This window comes from Oryctolagus cuniculus, chromosome 17 (assembly GCF_051225735.1).
Source record: "Oryctolagus cuniculus isolate XC-2025 breed Fujian yellow rabbit chromosome 17, ASM5122573v1, whole genome shotgun sequence".
Classification (NCBI taxonomy): domain Eukaryota; kingdom Metazoa; phylum Chordata; class Mammalia; order Lagomorpha; family Leporidae; genus Oryctolagus; species Oryctolagus cuniculus.
This window is the reverse complement of record NC_142883.1, coordinates 45,218,658-45,241,591: the sequence shown is the minus strand read 5'-3', so window position 1 is coordinate 45,241,591 and position 22,934 is coordinate 45,218,658. Positions and strand designations below refer to the sequence as shown.

Genomic DNA, 22,934 nt, shown 5'->3' with positions numbered 1-22,934 from the left:
TCTATAACTTTGTAATCATATGTGTTAAAAATATACATGTATCTCATTTTCTTAAACTGACACAAAATCAGTGTTTCTAATACCTCTTTTAAAATGTGAAACTTATTTGAATTTGTCATATCAAAGATATTTATCAGGGCCAACATGATGATGTAGCAGGTTAAGCCACCACCTGCAATGCCGGCATCCCATATTTGTGCCAGTTCAAATCCCAGCTGTTCCACTTCTGATCCAGCTCCTGGCTAATGTGCCTAGGAAAGCAGTGGAAAATGGCCCAGGTCTTTGGGCCCCTGCACCCACATGGGAGACAGGGAAGAAGCTTGTGGCTCCTGGCTTCAGCCTGGCCCAGCCCTGGCTGTTGCAGCCATTTGGGGAGTAAACCAGCAGCTGGAAGATCTCCGTCTCTCCCTCTCTCTTTCTCTCTCTGTCTGTAACCTGTCTTTCAAATGAATAAAAAATAAATCTTAAAAAATATGTATTTATCACATATATCACACTCATATGTTTATCACATCAAAGATACATCTTTTAGAAGCAAATATATCTTCACAGAAACCTTATTTTCTGTAGTGAATAAATTTCATTAATTATAATGTGTTCTGCTTCTCAATTGTATAGAAAATGTTTTTCATTTCTTTTTCAGTAGAGTAGAACTGAAGCATTTAATTTCTCACAACTGTTTTATGGAGCTCTCTCTTTTTTTTTTTAAGTTTCAAAGGCAAACTGATGGAAATTGTTTTTTGAAGAAATATGAGGCTGACTGGTATCCTTCCCAATAGCCTTTGATTTTTATAAGCATTTAATAAATTCAAGATTAATACCAACACAACAGCACAGTATGTTAGAAATGTTATTAGGTAGTCAATTTATTAGTGATAAATATAGCTAGCTTTAGGTCTCACTATGATCTTCTGGCAGAGCCAGAACCAGGTTGATTTTTTCCAAAGCCAAGCACTATCTACTACCCATTATAGGTGCTTTTGTGGAAATGAGAATTGGAAAAGACAAGAAACAGATGAAAGGAAAGTGAAAGAGTACCTGGCTCATGTGAAGTTTTTCTTCAATGATTATAGTATATTATTTGAACAGAAACTTTCTGTATCAAGGGGCTGGCAGCCTGTGATGTTGACATCCCATATGGGCACCGGTTCATATCCTGGCTGCTGCACCTCCAATACAGTTCCTGCTAATTGCCTAGGAAAAATATTGGGAAGATGGCTCAAATGTTTGGCCCCTGTCACCCATGGAGGAGCTCCTGACTCTTGGCTTCAGCTTGGCCCAGTGCTAGCCATTGTAGCCATTTGGGAAGTGAATTAGTAGATAGAAAGTTTGTCTATCTGTCTCTCTCTCTCTGTTACTCTCACTTTCAAAATAAATCTTGTAAAAATAAAAGAAACAAAACTTTCTATAGCTAGAAATATGTACCACTTAAAATTTGCTTAAGTAATAAAGGTTGTTAACTAAATGCCAGTCTCAGCTGACTAACCTGGTAAGTCACATATCACTGGAAATGCTGAAGCAGGTTGGCCAGGGTACAAGGAGGTAGCAGCATCTTTGAATTCAAAAGATAAAATTATTTGAATGATAGGTACCTAGTGCTTCTGGTTCTTTCTGTGATCTTTTGAAATACAGCCTTCACCCTTACTTAATTACAAATTTTACCCTAGTTATTGTTGAGCTCTTGTTTCTAGTTTTTGATGATGATAAATTTCAATGTTTATTAGATGTAACACATATAAATATTCTTTTGATTCTTACTGCATTGGTTGGCTGGTCAGTTAGTTTGTTTTTAAGTCCTTAAACACCGTGTAGTGTACCAGAAGTTTCGTTCCTCTATGTTTTTAATTCTTTTAAAGTCCTTATTCATTTTTTCCTTTCTTTACTTAGAAATATTTTTCATAATTTATTTGCTTGAATGACTCACTCAATAAATATTTGTAAAGAATCTATTAGATGCTTTCCTCTTGATAAATTAGGGTAAGATGTGAATATATGTGATTATAATAGAAGATAATTATGGGAAGAAAGAAGAGCACTTTAGGAAAGAAGAGCTTATACCCAGTTGAAGGAGATTAGAGACCTTGAGTTTTGCATGATTTCTTTCTGAAAAGCAGGAACCAAGTCCTTAAGGAAAGAGAGTCAAAGCAAAATATGTGTTTTGACTGAGGCATTTTTCTTTGATGTGATGCTAAGAATAATTTGAAATGTTTTGGAATTCTGAATGGACTCTCGGATGCTTAGAGACAGTATATGAGAAAAGAAAAGGGAAAGTGTCTATAAGAGTTCTCAAGGTTGATTCTCCCAAGTTGCAGTCAAATTACTGAACAGTCCAAGGACCCCTGGGAAGAAAGAGGCAGCAAGGGGCCAAGCTTAAATCTGTGTTTCTTGTCTATTGAAATCTTTTTTTTTTTTTTCTCTCACTAGTGTTCTGGTAGGCTTCTTTATAGTTTAAAATCCAAAATCAACATTAAAAGCCTCTGTTTGGGGTAGTTTCCAGTGCAGCCCTCTTTGTGTCAGAAATTCAATGGAAATGTTTTATTTAAGTTGGTCTTACTCAGTGAACCAATGATAATGTGTGAAAGGAATCCTTGAGGAATACTTTTTAGAGGGGAGTTTGTGTTTTTATTGCAGACAGCGTAAGAGCTGGGACACGGGGCATGCTGTCGTTGTGTATACATGATGGGCACTGGTAGCACTATTATATATCCTAACTGTAGTTGCAGTTTTACTTTTCCTGTGATTATTTGGTTGCCATCTTCATCAGACTAAGGTTGATACTGAATTTATTTTATCCCCAACATTCATCATAGTGCCTAGAGATACTTAAGAGATAACTCTTGAATGAATAAGCATGTACGTCTGAAGGATCATGTTCCATCTTTCTGTGTGGATTCATTTAAAGGAATCCTAATAGTGCTAACAGTCATACAAAAAATGATCTTGCTTTTTTTCATACAAGCTTTTTAAAGTATGAAACTGGCAAGCAGGCACTGTGCTGCAGCAGATTAAGCTATCACTTGGGATGCCCACATCAAATATCCGAGTTGTGGTTTGAGTGATCATTCAAGTCCCTGATACTCAGCTTTGGGTCGAGTTTCCTACTATTGCACCTGGGAAGGCAACAGGTGATGGCCTAAGTACATGGGTTCCTATCATCCACGTGGGAGACCCACATAGAGTTCTGGGCTTTTGGCTTCGACCTGGCCTAGCCCTGGCTGTTGGCAGGCATTTTGAGAAGTGCAAGAGTGCTCTCTCTGTCTCTTTCTGTCATTCTGTTTGTGTGTGTCTTCCCCCCCATCCTGTTCCCATCACCTCTGCCTTTCAAATAAATAAATCATTAAAAATAATAAAATATGAAACAAAAATCAGATATTTATAACCTGTGGTCTACCCTTTAAACATTTATTTATTTTTAAAGAGTTACAGAGAGAAAGGGAGAGAAAGAAAGATCTTCCACCTGCTGATTCACTCCCCAGATGGCCATGATGGCCAAGGCTGGACCAAGCTGAAGCCAGGAACGAGATGTTTCTTTTTTTTTTTTTTTTTAAGATGTATTTATTTACTTGAAAGTCAGAGATACATAGAGAAAGGAGAGGCATGGAGAGAGAAAGGTCTTCCATCCGATGGTTCACTCCTCAATTGGCCACAATGGCTGGAGCTGCACTGATCTGAAGCCAGGAACCAGGAGCTTCTTCCAGGTCTCCCACATGGGTGCAGGAGCCCAAGGACTTGGGCCATTTTCTACTGCTTTCCCAGGCCATAGCAAAGAGCCGAATGGGAAGTGGAGCAGCCAGGTCTCAAACCGGCACCCATATGGGATGCTGGGACTGCAGGCTGCAGCTTTACCGGCTACGCCAAGGGTCTCTCTCCCACGTGGGTAGCAGAGGCCCAAGTACTTGGGTCATTTTCCTGTGCTTTTCCTAGCCTGTTAGCAGGGAGGTGGATTGGATGTGGAGCAGCAGGGACATCATGGGGTGCCAGAATCTCAGGCAGCAGCTTTTCCCACTGTGCCACAATGCCAGCCCCTTTATTTTACTTCCTTACATTTCTCACATAGCTGTTATTGTCATTTGATCTTTATTTTAGCCAATTTGAGAGCAAAAGCCTTGTGAATTATTTGTCCAACTTTCCTGATATGAAAATATCATGGGATTAGGTCATGTAAAATACAGTGCTCTAAAAAGTAATTTTGTTTGACTTTACTACAGAAGTGAGTTTTAAAATGTTTAAATTATTTATTTTCATTTTATTTGAGAGGCACAGAGAGAGATTTTCCATTGGCTGGTTCTCTCCCCAAATGCCTGTAATAGCCAGGTCTGGGCCAATTCAAAGCCAGGAGCTGGGAACTAAATTCAGGTCTCCTACGTGGGTGGCAGGGACCCAAGTACTTGAAACTGCTGCCTCCAGGGATACACATTAACAGGAAATGGTATCAGGAGTGGATATGGGATGTGGTGTCCCAAGCAGCATTATTCTAACCGTTGAGCTGAACATCTGCTTCAAATACATTTAAATGTTTGTTGTATTCTACTTACATGAAACTATCTTAAACTCTTTAAAAAATATTTATTATTTCTTTATTGAAATGCAAAGTGTCAGATGGGGAAACAGAGAGAGAGAGAGAGGGAATGGATCTTTGATATGCTGGTCACTCCCCAAAAGGCTGCAACATCCTGGACTAGTCCAGGCTGAAGCCAGGAGGCCAGAACTCCATCTGAGTCTCCCACGTGGGCATGTGGGTAGCAACAGTCCAGGTACTTGAGTCATCTGCTACTGCCTTCCCAGGCACATTAGAAGCAGACCACCCAGGACTTTAATCAGCTCTCCAGTCCTTCTGCACTACAATGCCAGCCCCAACTATCTTAAATTTTTCCACTTGTTGCACAAGTATGTGCCAAGAAAGAAATGTTTATGAATCTAACATTGATTATTACGTATGCAGTACAGTTGCTCTAAAGACTGAGAATCAGATCTGAATACATTTAATGGATTTCATAATTGTCCCAGGTAAATTGTCTGTTAATGTTTGTTTACTTTTCAATGGATTGTGCATACCAAGTATTCCATTCTGTGATTCCTCAAATGTATGGTAATAGGAAATTATCACTTTAAAAATTCAGTTCCATAGTACAGCCTCTGTGGAAGCACCTAGACTGTTACTGGATGTAAAAATGTTCACATCATACACCTAATAATAGCTGAAAGCCACTCCTGTCTTTAAAGCTGTTTTTCTTTTTTTAAGATTTATTATTTACTTGAAAGGCAGAGGTAGAGACAGAGAGAGATAGAGGTCTTCCATCAGTTGATTCATTCCCTAAATGGCTACAATGGCCGGAGCTGGGCCAATCCAAAGCCAGGAGCTTCATCTGAGTCTTCCATGCAGGTGCAGGGCCCTGCATGGACTTGGTCATCTTCCACTGCTTTCCCAGGCCATAGCAGAGAGCTAAACTGGAAGTAGAGCAGCCGGGTCTTGAATCAGCACCCATATAGGATGCAGGTGCTGCAGTCAGCAGCTTAACCTACCAGGTCATAGCACCGGCTCTAAAGCTTCGTTTTTCTTACTGTTAGTCTCTTACAGCTTATGGAAAATACAGCATAAAAGCAATTTGCATGTTACCTCAATATAAAATTGTAGTCTGAGTTTTTTTTAATCTGCAGCATACATTATAGTTACTATTTTATACTGTATTTTCAGTTGATTTTAAGTTATGTGAAATAGTATTCTGTAATGTTTCATTTTATCAACACTAAATGGTCGTGGTTCTTCATTTTGTTGACTGTTCAAGGCATTGTTTATCAAGAAAGTTAGATTTTAGGAAATTGAGCAAGTAATAAATATTTACTGATAGTTGGTCAGATAAAGTATTTACTGACCTGGATATTGTCTGAGAAAAGCCTTTTTATTTTTACTTATGGTCCCAGGAATTACATTTTTATGGGGTTCCTGGTACTGGTACCTTTTGTTATGTGTATAGCTTACCCTCTGCTAGGACTGTACTAGTTTCTCAATAAGAAATAATAATTAGCAGGACGCTAATACAAGAAAGAGACAGGTTAACATAGCAGACTAGAAAGCCCAGAGGTAGACCCAAGTACATGAAAATATTTAGTATATAATATGATAGAATTTGAAGTAATAACTTATTTTTGGGGAAATTTAAGTTAGATAGCTATGTCTTAAACCACACAGCACAATTATGGATGAATTAACTAGTATCTTTAAAAATGTATTAAATATGCAAGTAAAATATAGATGCTAAAAAGGAAAATTATTGCTATTTAAAATAAATTTTAACTATTTAAAATAGTTATATATAAGTAAGGGGCAAGCATTGTGACAAAATGGGTTAAGCTGCCACTTGGGACATCTGCATCCCATATCATAGTGCCTGGGATCAAGTCCTGCCTCTGCTTTCAATCCAGCCTCCTACTAATGAGTTTGGAGGCAACAGTTGATGATCTAAGTATTTGGGTTTCTGTTATTGATGTGAGAAAGGGAAATGGAGTTCCTGGCTCCTAGCCTTGGCCTGGCCCAGCAGCCCTGGCTGTTTTAAGGCCTTTATGAGTGAACCAGCACATGGAAGATACTTTCTCTCTCTTTCTCTCTCTCTCTCTGACTTGCAAATATATTAATAAATCTTTAAAAAAATAAAATAAGGAGCCAGCACTGTGGCATAAAAGGTTAAGGCTACCACCTGCAGTGTCAGCATCCCATATGGGTGCTAGTTCAAGTTTCCACTGCTTCACTTCCAATCCAGCTCTTTGCTTTTTCCTGGGAAAGCACTGGAAGATGACCCAAGTCCTTGGGCCCCTGCACCCATGTGGGAGACCTGGAAGAAGCTACTGGCTCCTAGCTTAGGATCTGCCCAGCTCTGGCCATTGCAGCCATTTGGAGAGTGAACCAGTAGAATGGTTCTCTCTCTCTCTCATCTCTCTGTAATTCTGCCTTTCAAATAAATAAATCTTTAAAAAGTAAATAAAATACAGCCGGCGCCACGGCTCACTAGGCTAATCCTCCGCCTTGCAGCGCCGGCACACCGGGTTCTAGTCCCGGTCGGGGCGCCGGATTCTGTCCCAGTTGCCCCTCTTCCAGGCCAGCTCTCTGCTGTGGCCCAGGAGTACAGTGAAGGATGGCCCAAGTGCTTGGGCCCTGCACCCCATGGGAGACCAGGAGAAGCACCTGGCTCCTGCCTTCGGATCAGCACGATGCGTTGGCTGCAGCGCGCTGGCCGCGGCAGCCATTGGAGGGTGAACCAACGGCAAAGGAAGACCTTTCTCTCTGTCTCTCTCTCTCTCTTTCACTTTCCACTCTGCCTATCAAAAAAAAAAAAAAAAAAAGTAAATAAAATAAATAGAGCCTACTTTTAGAAAAGGATGATGGCTTATTTCATTAACTTATGATTTTTATTGACAAAATTGCCCCCATTCCTTTATGGTTCTATCAGAATATTGTGCAAGTCTCTGAAATGATTGCCCATGTAGGGGCCAGCATTTTGGTGTAGCAGGTTAGGCTGCCACCTGCAACACTGGCATCCCATATGAATGCCGATTCAAATCCCAGCTGCTCTACTTCCCATCCATTTCCCTCTAATGCTCCTGGGAAAGCAACAGAAGATGGCCCAAGAGTTGGGCTCCTGTTCTCATGTGGGAGACCCTGATGAAGATCCCAGCTCCTGGTTTCAACCTGGTCCAGCCCTGGCCATGAGTCATTTGGGGAGTGAACCAGTGGATGGAAGTTCTCTCTGTCTATCTCTCTCTCTGTAATTCTGCATTTCAAATAAATAAAAATAAATCTTTTTTAAAAATGATTATCCATATGAAAAAGTGGGATGGCTTTGGTTATGAATATTCTTCTGTGAGAAATTATTACTATCTTTTTATATATTTGTAAAAGATTTATTTTATTTATTTGAAAGAATTAAAGAGAGATGTAGAGCCAGATAAAGAGCCAGATAAAGAGAGGTCTTCCATCTGCTGGCTCACTCCCCAAAAGGCCGCAACAGCCAGAGCTGAGCTGATCCGAAACCAGGATCAGGAGCTTTTTCTGGGTCACCCTCGTGGGTGCAGGGGCCCAAGCACTTTGGCCACCTTCTGCTGATTTCTCAGGCCACAGCAGAGAGCGAGATTGGAAGTGGTGCAGTGGGACTCAAACCGGTGCCCATATGGGATGCTGGCATTGTGGGCCAGGGCTTTAACCTGCTGTGTCACATGGCTGGGCCCCTCTTTTTATATTTTAAATCATGTTTATAGTAAATAATGCTTGAAGATTGAATCAACATTTTAGAAAATGGGGCATCTTGGTTAAAGAATTTGTCCCATGATTCTTAGTCTTTCTTTTGATTATTCATTCAACAAATACTTACAAAGTATTGCTGTTTGTTGTGATTAAGACACAATTCCTACCCTCAAGCTTCTAATGTGGAGTCCAACAAGTAAACAAGCAGTGTGAGAATTGCTATGACAGAGAACTGTAGAGGAAGTCATAGTTGTAAAGAGTTTGGAACCCAGTCGTAGATGAATCAAGAAAGGCCTCTGGAGAAAGGTACACCTAAGCTACAATCTAAAGGATGGGTGCAAATTGGAAAGTAATAGGGTTGTAAGAAAAGAGTGTTCTGGGAGGGAACAGTATAGCAAAGTGTAAGAGATAAGATGATGTAACTGTTGCAGATACCACCAAGAATTTAAGTATAAGAAAATTAACTTGCAGTTGAAGTGCATAGTATTTAAAACTTAAATGATATCATTTTCCAAGATGTAGGAGAAAAAAAATACTTACGGTGCTAGCATTGATCAGGAGTGAAAGAAAACTACTTTCTGCTAATGTCAGAAACTCAACCTACTAAATAGGTTGCTCCTTTAATGACAGACATTTGGCAGGAGATCAAAGCAGAAAAAGTTTCTAGCCTTAGCCTTTAAAAGATTTGAGAGAATTCTCAATCCTTTCATTTAGGTGTTAACATCCATGCTGTGTCCTAGTTAATGCAAACTGAAGACTTCTCTACCAATCCCATTATATGACAGCTCCTCAGCTGGCTGAGGCAAATGCATACATTATATGCTCTTTCTTGGGGCTTGGTCTGTGGCATAGCAGGTAAAGCCGCTGCCTGAAGTGCCAGCATCCCATATGAGTGCCAGTTTGAATCCTGGCTGCCCCATTTCCAATCCAGCTCTCTGCTATGTCCTGGGAAAGCAGTTGAAGATGGCCCAATCAGATCAGCACAGCTCTGGCTGTTGCTGCCATCTGAGGGGTGAACCAGTGGATGGAAGACTTCTCTCGCGTATGCGCTCTCTCCCTCCCTCTCTCTCCCTCTCCCTGTCCTTCTCCCTCTCTCCCTCTCTTGCTCTCTCGCTCTCTCGCTCTGCCTTTCAAATAAATAAATAAATCTTTAAAAAAAAAAGTATCTCTCTCTTGTGGCCCCACCTCACTTCTGACTTTGAAGGTATTTGAGTCCTTAAGACCAAGCACTTTCTCAGTTGACCAAAAGGAAAAGAAGAATATAGATGGAGATGATGGCCCAGATTTTATAAATTGTTAGGCATTGACTCAATGTAGTTTTTAGAATGTACCTGAAGGGCCAGCACTGTGGCACAGTGAGTTAAAGCCCCAGTCTGCAGTGCCAGTATCCCATGTGGGTGCCAGTTCCAGTCCTGGCTGCTGCACTTCCAATCCAGCTCTCTGCTATGGCCTGGGAAAACAGTACAAAATAGCCCAAGTACTTGGGCCTCTGCACCTGCATGGGAGACCTGGAAGAAGCTCTAGGCTCCTGGCTTTGTATCAGCCCAGCTCCGGCTGTTACAGCCATTTGGGGAGTGAACCAGTGGATGGGAGACCTCTCTCTGTCTCTCTGCCTCTGCCTCTGCCTCTCTGTAACTCTGCCTTTCAAATAAATAAATAAATCTTTAAAAAAAAAAAAAGTACCTGAATTGGATGGAAAAGATAAAGAAAGTAGCCAGAAATGTGTGCTGCTATTGGCATTCCGTGCCTGCCATGTACCAGTCAGATGAGTCAGATTCCAATATAAGTTTTCCACTGGTCTGTTCTTCAGTTAGGAAGATTTTATATCAGAGAGAAAGACAGACAGACAGGCAGAGAAAGAAAAGATTTCTGTGAAAAACTGGTCTGTTAGCTAAGATCTTGCTCAGAGTTGAAGGCAGTGATGATGGTCTTTCAACAGCAGGAACATCATTGTTCTCTTAATATTTTCTTTGGATACATTGCTTTCTCCAGGTCAGCCACAAGGTAAGCCTTGACTCGTCTGCCCTCTAGTGGAAATCTGTGGTTAAATTAACCAGTATGTTCCTGTTTCAGGAAAAGGTGCCTAATTTTCCTTGGTTGGCTTTCCAAATTTTGTTTCCTTAAAGAATTTTTTATTGCCACCAAAGAAACATAATTATAATTTTACTCTTTGCTAAAAAGGCTTCTCTGACTTCCCCACTTGGTCAGGTTCAGAGCCCTGTTTCTTGCAACTTACCTTTGCAGCCTACCTCAGTGCAAGCTCTGGGTTTTAACTCAGTCAGTCAGTGCATTGTGATGCCAAGATAGCAAATGCATTTTTGCTGTTCTTCCCTCATTCTCATGTCTCAAAAGTCCTGTCAGTCCCTCTGCCTCTTAAAGACTGAACTCAAAGCCCACTTATTCCTTTGAACATTCACTGCTAGCTCTCTTCTGAATTCCTGTGACATGTACATACTCTTGGACTACTCGAATCCTTTTCCTGTCTAACAGACACCTCCCACTGCTAGTTCATGTCCAAGGATAGAGATGACTGATGGATAATCTGATATCCATTTAATGGTTAATTCACAACTATCTTTCCTAGTTGTAGGATTGTTATTTTAGAATACCTACCATTATAGACTCACAATAGAAATATTACTTGATAACCTCTACTTTGTTCCAGCAGTCCAAGCTGCTCACTGTTCCCCAAATTTATCAGATTCTTTCTCACTTTCCTGCCTTTTTCTGTCCATTGGCCAACCCTTTTGCTCTTCCTCTTATTTTCCATCTGACAAAAACCCACTAATTCATAAAGGGGAGAGTGATCCAACATGGGAAGTGAGATACTCAGCAGACTCCTAGAATGGCAGATGTCCTAAATAACACTCTGGCCTCAGAATCAGCCCTAAAGGCATTCGGATCTGGCTGAAAAGCCCATGAGAGTATTTCAGGCATGGAAAGCCAAGACACTCTGGCAAAAGATCTCTGTGAGTGAGATCCCAGTGGAAAGAACAGGTCTTCAAAGAAGGAGGTACCTTTCTCTGAAGGGAGGAGAGAACCTCCACTCTGACTATGACCTTGTCTAAACAAGATAAGAGTCGGAGAACTCAGAGGGCTTCCATAGCCTTGGAAACTCATGACTGGAGCATAGGGAGATTACTGATGCCATAGACAGGAATGTCAATTGGTAAAGTCAACAACAGGAGTCACTGTGCACTTACTCCTCATGTAGGATCTCTGTCCTTAATGTGCTGTGCATTGAGATTTAATGCTATAACGAGTACTCAAACAATATATTTCACTTTGTGTTTCTATGGGGGTGCAAACTGTTGAAATCTTTACTTAATGCATACTAAACTGATCTTCTGTAAAAAAGAAAAAAAAGAAATTATCAATTCCCAACTTGACTCTCACTGGGATTAAACATGACAATAGGTCTGATCTGATTTCATCATCATTTAAAAAAAATCATCTATTATTTTTCACTTTATGTTTCTGTGTGGGAGCAAACTGTTGAAATCCTTACTTAATGTATACTAAGCTGATCTTCTGTATATTAAGATAATCGAAAATGAATCTTGATGTGAATGGAAGGGGAGAGGGAGTGGGAAAGGGGAGGGTTGTGGGTGGGAGGGACGGTATGGGAGGGAAGCCATTGTAATCCATAAGTCGTACTTTGGAAATTTATATTCATTAAATAAAAGTTAAAAAAAAAAAACCACTAATTCAATCCCAGCCTAAAAATTTTATGAGGCATTACCCAAACCCACAGTTTGTCACTTCCTCCTCTGCTTAAAAAGCATTTTGTATCATTATAATTTCTTTTTTTTTAACTGTCTCCCCCCACTAAATGTGAAAGGATAGGGACAGTTTTGCTTACTTTTAATCCCTGGTACACAGTACCTAAAACACAATAGGTAGTCAATGAATATTAAATTAATAGGTAAATGAGAGCAAGAGAATGTTTCTACCTCTTAATCAAAGGGAAAGTCTGAGGTATTACTTCCAGATCTTAGTCACAGACCACCTTCTGAGCAATGAAAACTCTTCTCTTAATCTACTAAGGCTAAAATGTAATTAGCCTAGAGTCTTTGCTAGCTGAAAATACACAGCCAGCGACTGGTGGTGTGGCACAGCAGGTTGGGCTGCGGTTTGCATCACCAGCATCCCATATGGGCTCCAGTCCGAGTCCTGGCTGCCTGACTTCTGATCTAGCTCCCTGCTAATGTGCCTGAGAAAGCAGCAGAAGATGTCCCAAGTCCCTGGGCCCCTGCTACCAAGGTGGCAGACCCCGGGGAGGGGACTTCTGGCTCAGTCCCAGTTGTTGTGGCCATTTGAGGAGTGAGTCAGCGAATGGAACATCTTTCTCTCCCCACCCCTGCCTCTTTTCTCTCTCTGTAACTCTGCCTTTCAAATAAATAAATAAATCTGAAAAAAGAAAGGAAAAGAAAATACACAGCCAGCTAGCTCCAGGTGTTAGTTAGGTGCTCCAAATACTCTTTGGCAAGTTCTATCTGTGCATAGGGCATTATGCTAAAGATAGAGTAGAATGCAAAAGGAAATGAGAGATGTTTCCTATCCTTGAGATTACATTCTGATTATGGGAGATAAAACAAGTACATAGTTGTAACCCTGAAATAGAACTGGATAATGTCTTAAGGAAGATGCCTAGTAATTGTGAGGTTTGGAGGGAGACAGCATCATTTAGGTGAGAAAAGGAAAGAAGTATTACCTCTTTTGCTGATGTAAGAGCCTAGCACAGTAAAGGGAGAGGTACCAGTAGGAGCAGTGCTGCCATTTAAGGGGCTGACCTGTCCAACTTCCCACTCATGCTGAGCCCAGTAGAGCCAAAGCTATGTCTGGGGACAAGATGATTTTTGATCCTCCTATAAGCAAGAAAAAAAAGATGCTGTTAGTGTTGGTTAAAGAAGGGGATTCCCAGACAGAAGAAATCCAGCCCTCAGAAACAAAAGAAGTAGAGCCAAGAGCTGACTAAGGACAGAGATGCGGAAGCCAATGAAGGGGACAGCAGGGGTGAAAAACAGTTGCTTCTGATAATCCAGGTGACTTGAACTACTTTAATCAAAAGGAAAAGAATAAAGCAAAAAAAAGATAATTAATGTTGTTGAAACTGAAGCTGTAAAGGATCTTAAAATTGAAAGTGATGTTTCAAGAGCCAGCTGAACCAGAGGATGATCTTGACATTGTTTGGTAATAAAAATGGAAAAAATATTAAGTTCCCAGGTAAGGGTGAAATACTAAAAAAAGATAAAACTTAAGAAGACAGCAAAAAAAAAAAAAAAAAGAATATGATACCTTATTCAGTAACCACACAGTCTCAGAAAGAGACTACATGTATTAATCATGTGTTCAACGTCACAAGGGAAAACAATCTAGATACAATTGCTGGAAAGAGAAGGAAATTTGTCATGAAACCCCCATAGATTAAGTAGGAACCAAGAAAACTTCTTTTGTCACATTTATAAATATCTATAAACTTATACATTGTCAGTGCAAACATCTCATTGTGTTTTTTGTTTAGAGCTCCCATCCGCTACCCAAATGTTTCAGGCTGGGGTGGGACTGAAGGCAGTAGCCAAGAACCCAATCCAGGTTTCCCACTGAGTGGCAGGAACTCCACCACTTGAGCCATCACCAATGCCTCTCACAGTCCAGGAAGCTGGAGTTAGATGGGGTACCAGGTATCAGACAGGCACTCTGATATGGAGTGTGGGCATCCCAATTGGCACCTTAACTATTAGAACAAATGCTTAGGCCGGCGCCGCGGCTCACTTGGCTAATCCGCCTGCGGCACTGGCACCCCGGGTTCTAGTCCCGGTTAGGGCGCCGGATTCTGTCCCAGTTGCTCCTCTTCCAGTCCAGCTCTCTGCTGTGGCCCAGGGAAGGCAGTGGAGGATGGCCCAGGTGCTTGGGCCCTGCACCCGCATGGAAGACCAGGAGAAGCACCTGGCTCCTGGCTTTGGATCAGTGCAGCGCGCCGGCCGTAACAGACATTTGAGGGGTGAACCAACAGAAAAGGAAGACCTTTCTCTCTCTCTCTCTCTCTCTCTCTCTCTCTCTCTGTCTAACTTTGCCTGTAAAAAAAAAAAATAGGAACAAATGCTTGTACCTCCTTGCATTTTATTGGATGACTTGAGTACAAATGCTTCTATAGATTATGATAGTAACTAACTTGTAATCAAAGTAAGATTCCAACAAAACAGATAGAAACAGGATGCCTGTATTCCACATTGGAGTACCTAGTTTTGATTCCTAACTCTGGCTCCTGATCCGGCTTCCTACTGATGTGAACTCTGGGAGGCAGCCATAATGGCTCAAATAGTTAGGTTCCTGCTATCCCTGAGGGAGACCTGAATTAAATTGAGTTCCTGGCTCCAATTTGGCCTATCTCAGTTCTGACCATTGTGAGCATTTGGGGAATGAATCAGCAAATGGAAGTTCTCTCTCTCTCTGCCTCTCAAATAATTAAATTAAAAAAAAAAAACACAAACATTTTTCCTGTGTTTTGAAAAGAAATATCTAGAAACACATCTCGGGTCACACATGCCAAGCTTCAAACACAATCCTACAGGACACAGACCGAATAAAACTTGTCATTCTTGATACTCTGTTACCTGTGTCAGAACTGGCTTCTAGTTTGTCACAGGTAAGTGAGTACGGCTCCATGCCAAAGCTAACTAATTTGCTAATAACCACTAATTTTGCAAAGTGTATTATGGGGATTTGGCTAGACAGGTTTACCATCAGAGAAGATATACCATTTTATTGGAAACAGATAGAAAAGCTACCCAGTTCTTTGGTGAATGGATAGTTGGTCTGATCCTTACAAGATGCCAGTACGGAAACTGTTGGCAAACTCATTGCTTACTTAAGCTGTCAAAGAAATGCAATAGGGTAAGGAGGTAGTCTTAAAACATCATTCATAAACTTCTGTAAAATTCAAGATAAAGTTATTATAACAGTGAAAAAATAAATGTCATGAAGTCCTGGTATTTGAAACCAGCTTTAAATGCTTAGGAAGAATATAGGCAAAGGGAGCCTTCCAGGTTGATACAACAGCATGGACAAAGAAAATCAATAGGAACCTTCAGAGAATGATAAATGAGTCCACTTGGATTGGAACACATGGGAAGTGTAAAGAATCTGGAATAGAATAAAATTGGGGAAGGTGTTGCTTAACATTCTGCCTCACCCAGAGTGTTTCAGGGCTAGCAATGCTTGCCTAATTCTCAGCAAATATGACGTGGATACTTAAATTTTTTCCAAACTTTTTTTGCTTAATGGCTCTCTATGCTCATATGCTACACAGATCAGTAAGAATATGTTCACTCTCAGTTAATGCTTAGGGTTCCTAAACACCCTAAAATTAAGTGTACATCTAGGGTCTCATAGTATTTCTAGTTCAAAATTTTCTTTAAGAACATCAAGAAGTATCCATACTCTTTAAATAAACGCTGTTAGCAATAAGGCTCTGGAAATTAGACTAAAAAAATCAACAAATATATTTAGTCATTAATTAGATCTCCTTACATGGCAGGAATTATTCACTAAGAAACTTCAAAGCTATCCTTGTGATTTCTCCTGATAATTTCTAATATTCTCAAAGATTGACTATTTGTCACTTGTTGATAAGAGTCGGTGAAGTTACTTGTCAAGATAGGTGTTCTTTCTGATGTGTGCACTTGTTTGAACAGAATGAATCCTTCTACCTTTATTTGCCATCTGAATGTCACTGTTCAGGATGACTGCATTACCTAATACTGACTAAGTAATGTATTTTTGCTTTTCTGGCAGTTATTCTGCTGAAATAAGCATAATTGAACATTTTCTTCCTTCCTCTTAAATCCATTTTACTGTAAGACCTACAGTGCCTTCATATGCTGAGTGTTTTTCCCCTCATAGTTTCTTTTCCCAAGTAAATTGAAGGGGAAACAAATCATTTTAGGGATGAAGGAAAGGGAATGAAACTAGTAATTGACCACAAATACTCAAATATGGAAGATGTTCAACCTCATTAGTTAATCTCAAGGCAAAGCAAATTAAGACCATAATGATGTACAACACTAGATTGGCAAAAACATCTGAGGATTTCAAGTGTTGGCTATGATATAGATCAACAAGTGAAATTTTCACTCCTCGGTGGAAGTAGAAATCAGCAAAACCACTTTGGAAAATAATTTGGCAGCAACTTGTGATGTTGGAACTTTATGACCCTCTAGTTTCACTTAAAGATACTTATCTTGTTGACACTCTTTTGCATGTAGACCAAAATATGTGTTCAAGAGTATTGATTGCAGCAGTATTTATGCCATCGGAAAAATCAGGAACAATCCAAGTACGATGTAAACACTTTAATATTGTTACACAATGCAGTCTTTTACTCCAGTAAAAATACATGAACTATAGCTATATCTAATAAGTGGATAGATATTATTAACATAATTATTTTTTAAAAAGCATATTAGGAAGCCTACGCATAGTACAGTATAATTGTTAAGCCTCCAAATAATCAAAACTAAGTAATGCATTACTTTTTTAAACAAAGATTTATTTATTTATTTGAAAGTCAAAGTTACAAAAAGGAGAGGCAGAGAGAGAGAGAGAGAGAGAGAGAGAGGTCTTCCATCTGCTGGTTCATTCCCCAGTTGGCCACAACGGCCAGAGCTGTGCCGATCCAAAGCCAGGAGCCAGGAGCTTCCTCCAAATCTCCCATGCGGGTACAGGGACCCAAGGACTTGGGCCATCTTCTACTGCCTTCCCAGGCCATAGCAGAGTACTGGGTCACAACTGGGGACTCGAACCGGTGCACATATGCAATGCCGGCACTGCAGGCAGCGGCTTTACCCACTACACCACAGCGCCAGCCCCAACAACTTCTAATTATAAGTATTTTAGTTCAGACATACTGATGTCAGTAACTTATGTTGAAATGCATCCAAAAAATGGGTTGATAGAAAAAAATGGGTTTGTAATAAAGCAGGTATAGAAAAAATAATAGTATAATTTAGATGATAGAGATTCAGGTTATACCAAATATACTGAAGTTAAAGATTTTTCAGCCGGTGCCACGGCTCAATAGGCTAATCCTCCACCTTGCGGCGCCAGCACACCGGGTTCTAGTCCCAGTCGGGGTGCCGGATTCTGTCCCGGTTGCCTCTCTTCCAGGCCAGCTCTCTTCTGTGGCCCGGGAGTGCAGTGGAGGATGGCTTGGGCCATGCACCCCATGGGAGACCAGGAGAAGTACCTGGCTCCTGCCTTCAGATCAGGGCGGTGCGCCGGCCACAGCGTGCCGGCTGCAGCGGCCATTGGAGGGTGAACCAACGGCAAAAGGAAGACCTTTCTCTGTCTCTCTCTCTCTCTTTCACTTTCCACTCTGCCTGTCAAAAAAAAAAAAAAAAAGATTTTTCTTTTTATATTTAAGAAAGCTTTTATTTAATGAATACAAATTTCATAGGTACATCTTTAGGAATATAGCAGTTCTTCCCCTCCCCCCCCCATACTCACCATCCCACCTCCTACTCTCTCTCCCATCCCATTCTTGATTAAGATTTGTTTTTAATTAACTTTATATACAGAAGACGAACTCTATACTAAGTAAAGATTCTCACAGTTTGCACCCACACAGACACACAAAGTATAAAGTACTATAAAATTTTTCTTTGTTTTAAAATTTTTAAAGATTTATTTTATTTGAAAGGTAGAGTTATAGAGAGAAAGGGAGAGCTCTTCCATATGCTGTTTTACTCCCCAAACAGCTGCAATGGCCGGCAGCTAGGCCAGGCCAAAGTCAGGAGCCAGGAACTCCATCTGGGTGTACCAAGTGGGTGCAAATCTTCCTCTGTTTTACCAGGCACATTAGCAGATCAGAAATAGAGCAGCCAGGATCGGTACTTATACGGTATGCTACCATCACAGGTAGTGGCTTAACTCACAGCACTACAATATAAGCCCCTGAAATTTTTTATAATAAAATGAAATGAATGGAAGAAAATTATGAACTTCAGGTTGTAGTCATATCATTAGACAAGGATAGGAATGGGAAATAGGAAATAAGAACACAGGTGGATGTAAAGGTATTGATATTAGTCTATCTCATAGGTGGAATGGTGTTCAAGGTACTCTTTTTATTATTAAACCTAACAACTTACATATATGTAAAATATATTCTTCATTATATAGTATCTCATTCAGTTAAAAATAATGTGAGAATGCTCTGTCAGAATTTGAGGTCTGTGAATCAGAGATAAGAGTAATCAAGCACTGTTTGTTAAATGACATTCTAGAAAATCATGTCTATTTGTTACAGTTCCCTTCAGCAGAAAAAAAATCTAATATTTTTGCGTTTGTTTTTATGAGTTTTTCATTTTCATTCTTGTAAACTTTCCAGGTTCTGGCTGCTAAGTCTGTCAGATCTTTCCCTTTTAAACATCTTTCTTTTCGGTTCCTGAAGGACATAACTTCTGAACCAGAAACCTTTCCTGCAGGTGCAGAGTATAATGTACCATGACACTTTGTACCTATACTTAGTCTGGGTGTAGAATCTTTATGTCTTTCTTCCTTTGTGGAAAATAATAGACATGCTAGAAATCAATAATGAAAATAATATAGGAATAAGGATTATAGAGCTGGCTGTGGCTGCTCAGGAATGGAGATAGAATGATGTAGAATTGGATAGACAGTTGCATAAGCTAGAAAATGTTAGGAGGCTCATTGGCAGATAGTGCACATACTGTTTTAAATATTTTTTTTCTTCTACTTCTGTGTTTGTCCTATTGGGCAAAAGTGATGAGAGAAAAAATAGAAAATATCAGGGAGCAAATTTAAAGAAAAAGGTAGCCTCTCAGTATTATTAATGGTATCATCCTTTCTCACTCTTACTTCAAGTCAATATTTTTGTCTTTGTGAAGATCTATAAAAGTTGCAACATATACTATTTCTTAATCTAGCTCAGAAAGAGGTAAACTATGTAGTTTTTTTTTTTTTTTATGAGTAGAAGAGTTCAACAAATAGTATGAGGAAGAAAACACTGTTCATCAATGGAAGAGACAAAGGCTGTAAACAATCATTGAATCTCAAAATGTCCTTTTTACTCCAATACAATACATTACATTACTCTATTAGTTACCTCTGATCAGGGAAAACATAACGATGATATCTGTCTTTTGGGGACTGACTTATTTCACTAAGTGTAATGATTTCCAGTTGGGTCCATCTTGTTACAAAAGACAGGATTTCATTTTTTTTTTAACAGCTGAGTAGTAATTCATAGTGTGTGTGTATTTATGTATGTGTTTTATTTATATATAAAACAATCTCTTTATCCAGTCAATAGTTGACAGACATCTGGGTTGATCCTATATCTTAGCTATTGTGAATTGTGCTGCAGTGAACATGGGGGTACAGATAACTTTCAGATGCTGATTTCTTTTGGTTTGTGTAAATTCCCAGGAGTGGGATGGCTGGATCATATGGTAGGTATATTCAGATTTCTGAGGTATCTCCCTACTGTCTTCTACAGTTGCTTCACCAGTTTACTTTCTCACCAGCAATGGATTAGGATGCCTTTTTCCCCACATCCTCACCAACATTTCTTGTTTGTTGATTTCTGTATGAGAGCCATTCTAACTGGGGTGAGGTGAAACTTCATTATGGTTATGATTTGCATTTCCCTGATGGCTAGTGATCCTGAGCATTTTTTCATGTGTCTGTTAGCCATTTGTATTTCTGCTCTTGAAAATTACCTGTTCAAGTCCTTTGCCCATTTCTTAACTGGATTGTTTGTTTTGCTATTGTTGAATTTCTTGAGCTCTTTATAGATGCTGTATGTTAACCTTTTATCCATTCTGTAGTTAGCAAATATTTTCTCCCATTCTGTCAGTTGCCTCTTCACTTTACTGAGTGTTTCTTTTGCAGAGCAGAAGCTCCTCAGCTTGATGTAATCCCATTTGTCAATTTTGGCTTTGATTGCCTATGCTGCTGGGTCTTTTCCAAGAAGTCTTTGCTTATGCCAATGTCTTGCAGGGTTTCACCAGTGTTCTCTGTTAATTTGATGGTAACAGGTCATAGATTTAGGTCCTTGATCCGTTGTGAGTGGATTTTTGTGTATGGTGTAAGGTAGCAGTCTAGTTTCATACTTCTGTAATCCAGCACCATTTGTTGAAGGGACTGCCCTTGCTCCAGGGATTGATTTTCACTCCTTTGTAAAGATAAGCTGGTTGTAGGTGCATGGATTGATTTCTGGAGTTTCTATTCTGTTCCATTTATCTACCCATCTGTTTTTGTGCCAGTACCAGGCTGTTTTGATTATAACTGCCCTGTAGTTGAAAATTACAAAACACTAAAGAAAGAAATAGAAGAAGACATTAAAAAATGGGAAAATCTTCCACATTCATGGATTGGAAGAATCCACACCATCAAAATGTCCATGCTACCAAAAGCAATTTACAGATTCAGTGTGATCCCAATCAAAATACATTCTTTGTAGATCTAGAAAAAATGATGCTAAAATACATATGAAAGCACAAGAGACCCCAAATACCTAAAGCAGTCCTATACAACAAAACGGGAAGCATCACAATATCTGATTTCAAAACAAATTTTAGAGAAGCAGTATTTTGTTTGTTTTAGTTTTATCTTTACCATATGAGTTTCCTTAGATAACTTAACTTCCCTTTTGTGAATTTTGGTTTCTTAATGTCAAATAGCCACTGAATTGAAGTTGTGTAAGTTGTAAAACTATTATTTAATATGCCTGTAAAAATAAACATTGATAATCACATTGATTTATTCTATGTTGTGGGTGTATTAGAATTAGTGATCGATATGGTACTGCCAGCCTTTTGAGTTTATAATAAATATGTGCATGGCACATTGTGTGTTTAATAAGTGGTAACCATCATGTTGATGGTAGTTTGAGCATGAACATTCTGTGAAGTGATGCTCATTGTTTAGGTTGTTCTTTGAAGATAAGAATCATTAATAGGTCATATTCATGATATTTGGTGGTGATAGAATGCCTATTCATTCTGAAAATTTGAAGTAGCATAATATGTTTAGTTGGTTTTCAGATGTAATTCTAACAAGTAGCATTTTATTGATGAAGTTTGTTTATGTTAAATTTCTATTGTTAAATTTCCTCCAGGGACAGATACCATGTGTTCTTATTCATTTGCATAAACTAAAAAATTGATGTTACAGAAGAGGAGAGTGGGCCAGTGGTCAGTAAAGACTGAGAAGGGTAGCACAGGGGGGTGGGAGAAGGAATAAGGTTAGATAAAGGATACAAGTAAATAAGAGGAATAGCTCTAGTGTTCTGTAGCTTAGCAGAGTAACTGTAGTCTAAAACAATCTATATTTCAAAATAACTAGAAAAGAGTCCTGAATTTTCTGGCATATAGAAATGATTAATGTTTGAAGAGATAAAAATTGATTACTCTGATTTTATCATTATACATTATATGCATGTATCTAATTATCATACTTTACCCCATAACTTACATATAAATATTATGTGTCAATAATAAAAAGATTAAATAATCCTATCATTAGAACTTATCTATCTGGGGCTGCCCTACCTATTTGCTCAACTACCTATTTGCTCAAACTTGTACTTAAAATTTACTTTTTCTTTTTCCCTATGTCATCATTTTACATAGTGCTAAAAGGTAAAAACTCAGCAACATACATGCATCCTTCAAAATGCATGTTAGAAACCATATATAATAAGTTTTTAAGGGAACAAAAAAACATGTTTCCAAGTATAAGTTAGCTTGGTATCAACTGCCTACATTGATTGAAGTCACTTTTTATAAATTGAATTTAGTCAAGTGTACAATAGAAATGAGACATTCCCACACTTAAATGTTATAAAATTGCATTGATTATATGATAATATGAGAGATTTTAATTTTTTTTCATTTTCTATCTATATAGGAGGCAGACAGTGGGGAAGAAGAATGCCGGTCACAGCCCAGGAGGTATGTTGTTCATTGTGTGTTTGTCCATTATCTCTTACAATATTTTTATAGTTTTTTCTCTAAATATTTTTCAGTCTTGTTTAGATTCACTTATTCTGGTCTTCCAAGATGCTTGTTAGTCTCTCAAAATTGAGATTGCTTTAAGAATCCAATTACTGACTCAGAGAGATAGTAGATGGTACACTGTAATGGTAGATAAAAGGAAAGGGAGGCCGGCGCCGCGCCTCAATAGGCTAATCCTCCACCTAGTGGCGCCGGCACACCAGGTTCTAGTCCCAGTCGGGGTGCCGGATTCTGTCCCGGTTGCCCCTCTTCCAGGCCAGCTCTCTGCTGTGACCCGGGAGTGCAGTGGAGGATGGCCCAAGTGCTTGGGCCCTGCACCCCATGGGAGACCAGGATAAGCACCTGGCTCCTGCCTTCGGATCAGCACGGTGCGCCGGCCGCAGCACGCCAGCCGTGGCGGCCATTGCCATTGGAGGGTGAACCAACGGCAAAAGGAAGACCTTTCTCTCTGTCTCTCTCTCTCACTGTCCACTCTGCCTGTCAAAAAAAAAAAAAAAAAGGAAAGGGTCATTCAGCTCAGTTTTCACCTAAGTCTCTAAGGAACTATCCTGGGTAATAAAGAGACAATTTTTCCTTACCATTTAGGAAAATATCAACTAAAGAACATTTTAGCCTTCAGTTTTGTACTTAAGTTTGTCATTTGTTTTGGTAGATTA

The 22,934-nt window shown here is 39.5% G+C and overlaps 1 protein-coding gene and 1 pseudogene across 7 annotated transcripts in view; both read left to right on the top strand.

Moving 5' to 3' along the window:
- SSH2 (slingshot protein phosphatase 2) overlaps positions 1–22,934 on the top strand; it is a 281,689-nt gene that overhangs the window by 98,225 nt on the left and 160,530 nt on the right. For all 7 annotated transcript variants that reach the window (XM_070061153.2, XM_002718906.6, XM_089317535.1 and 4 more), the window contains one exon: positions 22,172–22,215. In XM_070061153.2, the coding sequence (XP_069917254.2) occupies positions 22,172–22,215 (44 nt within the window). The remainder of the gene's footprint in view (positions 1–22,171; positions 22,216–22,934) is intronic.
- Positions 12,962–14,920, top strand: LOC127484359 (eukaryotic translation initiation factor 2 subunit 2-like; annotated as a pseudogene).